The sequence below is a fragment of the Chinchilla lanigera genome, unplaced genomic scaffold (genome assembly GCF_000276665.1).
Source record: "Chinchilla lanigera isolate Chin_1 unplaced genomic scaffold, ChiLan1.0 scaffold00036, whole genome shotgun sequence".
NCBI lineage: Eukaryota > Metazoa > Chordata > Mammalia > Rodentia > Chinchillidae > Chinchilla > Chinchilla lanigera.
In genome coordinates this window covers 356,898-367,713 of record NW_004955437.1, presented here as the reverse complement: position 1 = coordinate 367,713, position 10,816 = coordinate 356,898, and the positions used below count along the sequence as shown (strand labels likewise).

Sequence of the window (10,816 nt, the reverse complement as noted above, 5' to 3'; positions counted from 1 at the left end):
TTTAGTTACTATTTGTTTTTTTTTTTGTTTTTTTTTTGTTTTGTTTTTCCGGTACCGGGAACCGAACTCATGACCTTGCGCTTGCCAGGCAGGCGCTTTTGCCGCTGAGCTAAATCCCCAGCCCCGGTTTGTTACTATTTGTTTTCAGTATCCACCAGAGGTCTTGGACCATATTCCCCTGGGTCCTACTGTCTGTCAAGATGACAATATTCAGGATGGTAGTACATGCATGTAATCCCAGCACTCTGGGCAGCTGAGGCAGAAAGACCTCAAATTGCAGCCTGTCTAGGCAACTGAGAACTTGTGTCAAAAAATAAAGGGCAGCTGGGTATGGTAGCGCACACCTGTAATTCCAGCACTCAGGAGGCTGAGGCAGGAGGATTGTTGTGAGTTCAAGACCCACCTGGGCTACAAAGTGAGCTCAAGGCCAGCCTGAACTGCACAGCAAAGCCGTCTCAAAAAAATAAAAAATAAAATAAAATAAAAGGGCATCGGCCAGGGATGTAGTTCAGTGGTACAACACCTTGCCTGATGAGCATAAGGTCCTGAGTTCGATTCTTGGTACAAAAAAAAAATAAAGGGTTAAGGTTGGCAACTCAGTATCAAGGCCCTGGGTTTTGTCCCCAGTACTGGGTAGTATTTAAAAAATAAAAGCGGGGGTGGGGGGGCTGCTGGGGATTTAGCTCAGTGGCACAGTGCCTGCCTGGCAAGCACGAGGTCATGAGTTCGATTCCCAGTACCAGAAAAAAAAAAAAAAAAAAGCACAGCTCTCATGCCAGTTCTTTGCCTAAAAACCATCACTTGCCAACTTTTTTTTCTGGTACTAGGGATTAAACTCAAGGCCTTTGTATTGAGCGGTCTTCTTTTTTTTTTTTTTTTTGAGACAGAGTCCAAATTGCTCAATTGCCCAGAATGGGAAGAAACTTTCGCTCCTCCTGCCTCAGCCTCCCAGGGTGCTGGGACTAAGGGCATATCCCACTATCGCCACTGAAACATTTCTTTGGTGTAGGGTACTGAATCCGGGTCATGCACGAGGCCCTGGGTTTGATTCCCCAGCTAGGGGCAGAATGACTAGGGAACAAAGCAGCACCAGGGGTCATCACCATGCCACCCCCAACAGTCACAGTGGGCACAGGAAGCAGGGGTGAGGTCTAGACCGGGTCGGCAGGGCAAGCCAGCCTAACTGTGCCTCAGCGACTTTCAATGCACCAGTACTAGACTCACCACCACTTCCAGTGGAAGCAAAGAACAGGTATTAGTGTGTCCACTACGCGCTTAGAAACCTAAGTAACAGGGCCGGGGAGATAGCTCAGCAGCAGGCGCCTGCCTGGCAGCGCAAGGTCCGAAGTTCAATTCCCAGTTTTAAAAAAAAAAAAAACCTAAATAACCCCTAAAAACACACATCCATACATGCCAGCAGTCACATCTTCAGCCACAGGAAAAACATCAAACTCCATTCACAAGGTGAATTAGGTGCAGTTAATACTGTTTCATCAGAACTAAAAACTTCGAATACTGTACTTGTAACACTACAATGCAATGCCCATCAACTCGACCTAGAAATCCCTAACATTAGCATTCAATTTGCAGTACAGGGGCTGGGGATTTTACTCAACAGTGCAAAGGTCTTGAGTTCAATTCCAGCTACTGGGGGGTGGGATTTGCAGTACATTCTGATTTTAGTATTTCTAGGTGTACTTTACACAGATGTAAAGTACACCTAGACAAGTGGGGCGTGGTGGTGCATGCCTGCAAGCCCCACCCTCGGGAGGCTGAAGCAGGAGGATCGTTGAGAGTTCGAGGCCAGCCTGGGCTACAAAGTGAGCTCAAGTCCAGCCTAAACTATATAGTGAGATCCTGTCTCAAAAGAGACAAAATAAAGTACACCCGGAGTTCCACTGTAATGATCACTCAAGAAGTGGTATGGTACCTTTTATTTTTCTAATATTTTTGGTAACCTTTCCCCCCCAGACCAGATAAATCCACTGTTTGTTTTTAAAACACTTTATTGGAAGTGTTTTGATAAAAGGTATTTCCAGAAAACCAAATACATGTTAAGTGAACCTTTTTTTATTTAACACAAAGTTTCATAAAATTTCCAGCCAGGGAGTTAGCTCAGCGGCACAGTGCCTGCCTGGCAATCACGAGGTCATGAGTTCGATTACCAGCACTGGAAAATAAATAAATAAATAAATAAAAAATAAACAAATTTCCAGCCATATTTTTGCCCAGTAAGTTGACAACTGTTCATATAGGTTAATACAGGAACGATGTCAGCTCCTAGGATCTGCCCAGCATCAGACAGGAGACATCCTTTGCCAGCAAAATCCTGAAATTTCACAAAAAGGAAAGTGTTAGAACCACACAGGCAAGCGGGGGCGTAAACAGGAGCTGGCTGGGCAGGAGATGCCATCGGCAAGGGAGCAAAGCCCAAGAATGGATCAGGTGGTTTCAGAGATCCTCAGAGAAACTCAGAGACGCTAGTCCAACCAGGTCATCATTCCCACTCCTGAGGCTGGGAACCGAAGCGACACTCACCGCAGCAACAGAGAGAGGGCTGAGTCTCCACGGGTCACAGCCCGCCACCGTGATGAGACAGCAGCAACCAGGACCGCTACCTACGCATCTTAGGGACCCCACCAGCCTGGGAAGGGGTAGATCCCGAATCTTAGGTTTTCGGCCATCAGATCAGTGTGGAAGGTTCCAGAGCTCTGGCGCTGGAAAGACGAAAACAGAACAATCAGTAAGAGCCAGCACCGCTAAGGCCTCCCAGAGAGCCAAGCATCCAGTCCCCTAAATGAGTCAGAATTTATTTTTGACATCAGGACCATGTCAGAGACTCTAGTCTGTGAAATCATCATTCCCAATTTAGGGAGATCTGGATCAAGGGAGCACACTATGGGAAGAGACCCAGCACATTCAAAGACGTCCACCCCGGCATATCAAGATCTTCAAACTGAAGTCCAGAGACAGTTAAATGTGTGGGGCAAAGAACAGAAAAGTAAACTCAGAACAGCAGAGAACAGCTATACTTAGACAGCTCTCACCTATTCACTTTACAGGAGTGGGCAGAGAGGGGTAACCAAGCTAAAATAAAAACATGTAGCACCGGGGGCTGGGGATTTAGCTCAGGGGCACAGCGCCTAGCCTTGCAAGCGCGAGGTCGTGAGTTCGATTCCCGGTGCCGGAAAGCAATACAAACAAAAAATATGTAGCACCAAACCGGGTGTGGTGATCCTCACCTGTAATCTCAGCACTCGGGAGGTTGAAGAGGATCGCTTTGAGGCCGGTGTGGGGTACACAGTGAGCTCAAGGAGAGCCTGAACTACAGATCCTGTCCCAACGCCCTCCCCCAAAAAACTAAGGATGAACAAGAGAACTATAAAAGTAAAAAATTATTAAGGGAATTTTTACATTGTTGTATGTTTCTCAAAATAAATGCAACGGTTCCCTGTGAAAGACAGCTTGCAGGCCGGGCGTGGTGGTGCACGCCTATAATCCCAGCTCTTGGGAGGCTGAGGCAGGAGGATCATCCTGAGTTTGAGACCAGCCTGGGCTACAAAGTGAGCTCAAGGCCAGCCTGAACTGCATAAAGAGACCCTGTCTCAAAAAGGAAAGACAAAAAAAAAATAAATAAATAAAGAAAGAAAGACAGCTTGGAAACCAAAGGAGGTGAGCAGCTGAGGCTCTAACGCTGGACACTAACCTTTATTTAAGGATGACAAACCGGCGGACGTCTTAAGACCCCTCAGGAACCTCGCACAGAAAAAGAAATATTAGCATGTGCTCCATCAGGCCACCACCCTCCCCTCGCCCAAGTACTAGGTTCTGAGGCCCGAGGGGCAGTCAGTGCGCTGCGGTGAAGGCGTCACCGAGACACTCAGAGTCACCTGGAGTCATCATCACCCCTGTGCTCGCCCGCGGCGACCGCCAGGCACCACCCACTCACCATCTCGCGCTGCAGACCCGCCCGCCTGCAAGGATCGGGAATCTGGGAAGAAACCCTTCGCGTTAGAAGAGGCCAGGGAGACTGCAGCCGACCTCCCCGCGGCCCGGGCTGGGTCAGTTCCGAGCAGTGGCGTCACGGAGACATCAGAAACTCTAGTCTGTTACGGTGGTTCATCCTGCTCAGCCCCGGGCTGCAGCCTCCCGCCCAGCGGCGCCCCGAGGTACCTGCACGCAGGCTGCGGCGACCCCCGCTCCGCAGCGCGCTCCCACGGCGGCCCCGGGAGGACGGCATAGTACACACGCCGCCCGGGCGGAGCCCAACGCACAAAAGAGAGACCCGCGCCCGACCCACGCTATATATAGAGGCCCCGGGCGGGGGCTTGACGGGCACGGTCGTCTTCTCGTGTGCCTGACTCTACGCGGAATATTTTCTTTACCGTTCATCCAGAAAAGAATAAACCAAAGTAAAAGACAGGTCTTGAAAATATGTCCTTCCGTCAAATAGTCGGAAATATTTTGTAAATTTTGATGAACCAACGGCAAAAACAAACAAAAAATATACAGGCGACCTGGCTGGCCAGACGCGAGAAAGTCCCCGGCTGGCAAGACCCGCGCGGACGAACCTGGTGTGCGCGCGTGCGTGTGTCCCCTCTGTTAATTGGGGCGGGTGTGTCGTGCGCGCGCATCCCCATGCGCAGCCAATGTGATAATTTTTAAACCTTCTGTGCAGTTCACAACGAAGTGTATTCACACTATTGTGCAGTGGCGCCCCGGAGCTTTTTCATCTTCCAAATCCGAAGCACGTTTACTGCTACCGATTCCCCCTGCTTATGCTTGTCCTTTTTATTGTCGATCAACTCCCCCACACCCCCGCGCAACCTTGCGCTGCGGATTGAGTCCTGCAAGCGCTGAGCTACCTCCTCAGCTATTTGTTTTTTTGTCACGGGTCACAGGTCTTGGTAAATTGCCCGGACTGGATTAGAACCTATGATCTTCCTGCCTTAGTCTTCCGAGTAGCTGGGATTATAGGTATGCACTGCCACGACCAACTTCACATCCTTTTCTTTGGTACTGGGGATTAAACCCAGAAACTTTGCTAAACTGCTTTCCCTCCCCATCCCTCACCCCCATTTGTTTATTTATTTATTTTTGTTTTTTTGAGACAAGGTCTCACCCTGTAGTTCAGACTACCATTGAACTATGTAGCCTAGGCTGGCCCCCAACTTGCAGTGAGATCCTGCCCCCAGATCCCCACTGCTGGGATTACAGGATTACAGGCATGCATCACCATGCTTGGCAATTTTTTTTGTTTTGTTTTGTTTGTTTTCTGAGACAGGGTATCTCTATGTTGCTTAGGATGGCCTGAAACTCCTGGCGACCCTCCTGCCTCAGCCTCCTGTGTGCTGGGATTACAGGCGTGTGCCATCACACCAGGCCAGTCCTTTTTAATTTTTGAGACAGAGTATTGCTAAATTGGTAAACTGAAACCAGTAGCTGAGGCAGGAAGATTGCTGCAAGTTCAAAGCCAGCCTGGGCCACATAGTGGGACTACCCATCTCAAAAACACAAAACAAAAAATTGCTACATTGCCCAGACCAGTGGTAGGGGGCCTGTGGCATGTGTGCTGCAGCAGGCTGTTTATATCATTAAAAGCTCTAAACGGTTCGCCATCACTGGGCTAGGCTGAGCTTGAATTTACCATCCTCCTGCCTCTCTGCCTCCCAGGGTGCTGGGCTTACAGGTGTGGGCCACCACACCTGGCTTCACATTCTTCTTAGAGCAGTGTGAGGCCTGGGAGTTAGCAAACGGTGGTGGACCCGTTCAGGATCCTCTGAATAGCACTCATGTCCCAGACAGTTGGTATATGTGCTGCCGAATCGAGCACTGTCCCAGCAGAATTGGAAGCAAGCAGTCAGGGTGGGCTAGCCACAGCTGAGCTCTACTCCCTCAGTGTCCCCTCAGGAACTTTTCTTGGCGTTTGCTCTGGGTCCTTAAGGTAGCAACTCCTGTACCATTCTAGATGCTATCTTGCTGGGCCCTTCTGTACCCTGTTTATAGAGGGCAATGTTTTGTGGTGTGTATTGTTATCCTTTTCTTTTGAGAAAACCATATATAACAGGTTAACTTGGGGACTCCAAACCATATAAAATCAGTCTCCTCTTTGAGTCATACAGACTGTACGTAAGAATAAAATTTGCAAGGCCACTGCGTGTGGAGGAAATATATTGTCATTTCCTTTATTCTCCTGCAATGATTCCATCTGCCTTCCTTGAAGGGTTCTGCCTCCCATCAAAAAGACGTCTTCCAAGAATCACTTCGTAATCATTTGTTTGATAGATCACACTCCCACTGGCGTTCCACCTGGGCTAATGCTTCGAAGTGACTGCTTTAAATTCCAACCTGGGTATGCAGTGGCTGCTCGTATTCTTGATATTGCGTGTTAATAAGCAGCTTCCCTAGTCAGGAGTTCATTAACGTGTTTAGCTAGCCCAGCTTCCTGAATTGTTTTAGCCCACTGAACTGTTAGATTTCCTTAACCTCTGTCATTGTTGCTGCTGACACTGGATCTCGGAGGGCTTTTGGAGCCTTTGGATTCCGGCTCACAGAGGAAACCTCTGGCCAGCAGCTGCTAGTCCTGGGAGCACTGGCTCTTTGCTGTCCTTCTCCCATGACGGGTCTTCCTAAAAATAAAATCAGAAGGAGCCTCTGGCTCCCAACGATTTCTCACCCTTGCTGCACATTAGACTTCCTGGGCAGGCTGGACTGTACACACTGCCTTGATCTCTTCTGTTGTCCTGAACTAGCTGAGAGGGTCCTGGCCTCTGCCTCTTTTTTAGCTTCCTCCAAATTATTGCTACTTTTTGTTGTGCTGGGGATCAAACCCAGGACCTCATGCACACAAGGAAAGCACTCTGCTACTGAGCTATGTGAACAGCTCCTGAGGGACTTTATTATACTATGGGGGAGAGCCATGGCTCTAAATACCTTCAGTCTAAGGATTTATTCCCTCTACTTCTGGCAGTTAAAAGAGAGGAACCCCCAATTTTACTATGCAGCAGTGAAAATACATTTCCAACATGCTGTGATCAGAGGCTAGAAGAACATTATAGTTCATCTTTGCTGAGTAAAACAGGGCTTTGAAAATCAGGCCACAAACCAAAGAAACCCTTATTTTCTGTTGCTTTTCCATTACAAGCCTCCAAGGAGTTCATCCTCTGCTCCATCCATTTGTATTTTCTTTTCCCAGAGGGGAAGATGAGTGAGAGTGTAAACTGGAACTGTGTTTAGAAGTATTCCCAGGCTGTCTTGAGGAGGAGGGGCCGCTGTCAAACTAGAGGTGTGAAGGACACCTAAGTGGTACAGCAGGAAGAACCCCCAGGAAAGGGCTGGGCGGGAGGAAAGCCCATTGCATTGATCTTCCCAGCTCAGTCTCCTGCAGCTTTTTTCTATTTTCTTCAATTAAATTTGCTATTGTTTCCCCTGAATATTATGTTAAATCTGACTGATAAATCTGGGGTAAAACCACCATTAAGAAACACAAACAAAGCTGGGTCTGGTGGTGCAGGCCAGTAATCCCAGCACTTGGGAGGCTGAGGCAGGAGGATCGTTGTGAGTTTGAGACCAGCCTGGGCAACAAACCGAGCTCAAGGTCAGCCTCAACTGCACAGTGAGACCCTGTCTCAAAAAGAAAAAGAACAACAACAACAACAAAAAAAAAATCAAAAGCTAGGTTGTGGGCATAGTTCAGTGTGAGAGCCCTGGGTTCAACATGCAGTACAAAACAAAACAACAAAACAGGAGCAGCCAATGCCAGAAAGTCTAGACAGTAGGAAAAAAACTTGGCCCCCAGAATCCTCAGAGTTGCTCTGACTTTTGGTCTGGATTCAACACAACGTTGCTTCACAGGCTAAAGCATGAAAGAAGTTTTAGAATGCCTCACAGGGCGGTGAGGCACAAACTGGGGTGAGAAAAAGAAACCTCTTTCCTGCCACACCCCAAACGCTCCTATCTTCATTCCTCCAGACTTGTTTTTAAACAACAACCAGGGAGACCTGGCTAAAAAAAAAACCCCCAAAACAAACCCAAACACTTTTTAGTGCTGGGGATTGAATCCAGGGCCTAAGGCAGGACAAATGCTTTAGCACGGAACCATATTCCCAATTCTTTAAATTTTCGAAGAGAGGCTATTCAGACAAAAGCCTTATTTTAGAATAAGGAACCAAAGCCCACAGAAGTCCTGAATAATTTGTACTTGCTTACTCCGGTGGGATGTACACAGCCAGAGTGAATCTGCACCTCACTGCTGCTGCTTTGTCCACCCCACAGCCAGGGCCCACGAAAAAGCCTAGAGACCTGACGAAACTTGAGGCTGTGGGAGTGAGCACAAGACATCACGCCCTATAAGCCCACTTCCCACTACTACCCACTTCCTCACCATTTCACCACCTTCTTTCTTCAAATCCCGCCCGCAGGGCCACCTGAAATTTTCCCCGAAACAAGCTCCATTCCCATCAAAACGAGTAACTGGAATTTTTGTCTTTTCCTTAACATGTCACAGCCCACACTGCAGTCCTGACAAAACTACCCAGAACCATCACTAACTATTTACCTTTCTCCTGAAGTACTGCCCTTTTCCAGTCTCCTAAGATACATGGGATTCACACATAGCAAGACCGCATTATCCCTCCCAAAAACTGGCAGACAAACAAACATATCTTTAACATTTTATTTTGCATCTTCTAACAAACACGAAAATATTGCCTTTGTCTTGTTGCAAAGCAAAAAATTGTACACAAGGTGGCAGTATTGATTAGCGGGAGGGGAGAAAACAACGCCGTCCCTCTAGTCCTTCCACTTCACCTGAACAACTAGACTAGGACCACAAAGGTGAGACAGCGCCTCATCACCGTCGGGCTGCAGCGGAACCCCGGCGCACTCCAGGAGCACACGCCTCGGGGCGCACGACACGGAGAGCAGCCGCAGGCTCCCCGGAGGCCAACAGCCCGCCTGGCCCGGCCACCGAGGGACCCCAGGAAGGACGGCGGGGGGCGGGGCGGGCGGGCGGGAGGGAGGGCGTCTAATCCACCTCCTCGATGGTGGGGCCGGAGCCAGAGCCCCCCTTGGGCGCCTGCGCCCCGAAGCCGCCGGCCCCGGGGCCCCCCGCCCCCTGGTACAGGCCGCTGATCACCGGGTTACACACCTGCTCCAGCTCCTTGCGCTTGTGCTCGAACTCGTCCTTCTCCGCCAGGCTGTTGGCGTCCAGCCAGGAGATGACCTCCTGGCACTTGTCCAGCACCTTCTTCTTGTCCGCCTCGCCGATCTTGCCCCGCAGGCCCTCGTCCTCCACCGCGCTCTTCATGTTGAAGGCGTACGACTCCAGCGCGTTCTTGGCCGCCACGCGCTCGCGCTGCACCTCGTCCTCCGCCTTGTACCTCTCGGCCTCCTGCACCATGCGCTCGATCTCCTCCTTGCTCAGGCGGCCCTTGTCGTTGGTGATGGTGATCTTGTTGGCCTTGCCCGTGCTCTTGTCGGTGGCCGTGACGTTGAGGATGCCGTTGGCGTCGATGTCGAAGGTCACCTCGATCTGGGGCACGCCGCGGGGCGCCGGCGGGATGCCGCTGAGCTCGAAGCGGCCCAGCAGGTTGTTGTCGCGCGTCATGGCCCGCTCGCCCTCGTACACCTGGATCAGCACGCCCGGCTGGTTGTCCGAGTAGGTGGTGAACACCTGCGTCTGCTTGGTCGGGATGGTGGAGTTGCGCTTGATCAGCGCCGTCATCACGCCGCCCGCCGTCTCCAGCCCCAGCGACAGCGGCGCCACGTCCAGCAGCAGCAGGTCCTGCACGTTCTCCGACTTGTCGCCCATCAGGATGGCCGCCTGCACCGCCGCGCCGTACGCCACCGCCTCGTCCGGGTTGATGCTCTTGTTCAGGTCGCGCCCGTTGAAGAAGTCCTGCAGCAGCTTCTGCACCTTGGGGATGCGCGTGGAGCCGCCCACCAGCACCAGGTCGTGGATCTGCGCCTTGTCCAGCTTCGCGTCGCGCAGCGCCTTCTCCACGGGCTCCAGCGTGCCGCGGAACAGGTCGGAGCACAGCTCCTCGAAGCGCGCGCGCGTGATCGACGTGTAGAAGTCCACGCCCTCGAACAGCGAGTCGATCTCCAGGCTGGCCTGCGTGCTGGACGACAGCGTCCTCTTGGCGCGCTCGCAGGCGGTGCGCAGCCGCCGCACGGCGCGCTTGTTCTGGCTGATGTCCTTCTTGTGCTTCCTCTTGAACTCCTCCACGAAGTGGTTCACCAGCCGGTTGTCGAAGTCCTCGCCGCCCAGGTGCGTGTCGCCCGCCGTCGCCTTCACCTCGAAGATGCCGTCGTCGATCGTCAGGATGGACACGTCGAACGTGCCGCCGCCCAGGTCGAAGATGAGCACGTTGCGCTCGCCCTTGCCCGTGCGGTCCAGCCCGTAGGCGATGGCGGCCGCCGTGGGCTCGTTGATGATCCGCAGCACGTTCAGCCCCGCGATCACGCCCGCGTCCTTCGTGGCCTGCCGCTGCGAGTCGTTGAAGTAGGCGGGCACCGTGATCACCGCGTTGCTCACCGGGTAGCCCAGGTACGCCTCGGCGATCTCCTTCATCTTCGTCAGCACCATCGACGAGATCTCCTCGGGGTAGAAGGCCTTCGTCTCCCCCTTGTAGCTCACCTGCACCTTGGGCTTGTCGCCCTCGCCGATCACGCGGAACGGCCAGTGCTTCATGTCCGACTGCACCACCGGGTCGCCGAACTTGCGGCCGATCAGACGCTTCGCGTCGAACACCGTGTTCTGCGGGTTCAGCGCCACCTGGTTCTTCGCCGCGTCCCCGATCAGCCGCTCCGTGTC

The 10,816-nt window shown here is 51.7% G+C and overlaps 1 protein-coding gene and 1 long non-coding RNA gene across 2 annotated transcripts; both read right to left on the bottom strand.

Annotated features, from left to right (window-relative positions):
- Positions 1-2,133: 2,133 nt before the first annotated feature.
- On the bottom strand, positions 2,134-4,899 carry LOC106149140. Its single transcript, XR_001235110.1, has 5 exons — positions 4,174-4,899; positions 3,950-3,991; positions 3,707-3,756; positions 2,539-2,717; positions 2,134-2,329 (listed from the first exon to the last, which is right to left on the bottom strand). It is a non-coding gene; the product is annotated as an uncharacterized LOC106149140 (long non-coding RNA).
- A 4,079-nt stretch (positions 4,900-8,978) lies between these two features.
- LOC102005082 (heat shock 70 kDa protein 1B) lies at positions 8,979-10,816 on the bottom strand (the record flags this gene model as incomplete). The annotated part of the gene is given in 1 exon segment (XM_005390107.2): positions 8,979-10,816. A coding segment is annotated over 1 exon segment (1,791 nt), but the record flags the coding sequence as incomplete, so codon positions are not given.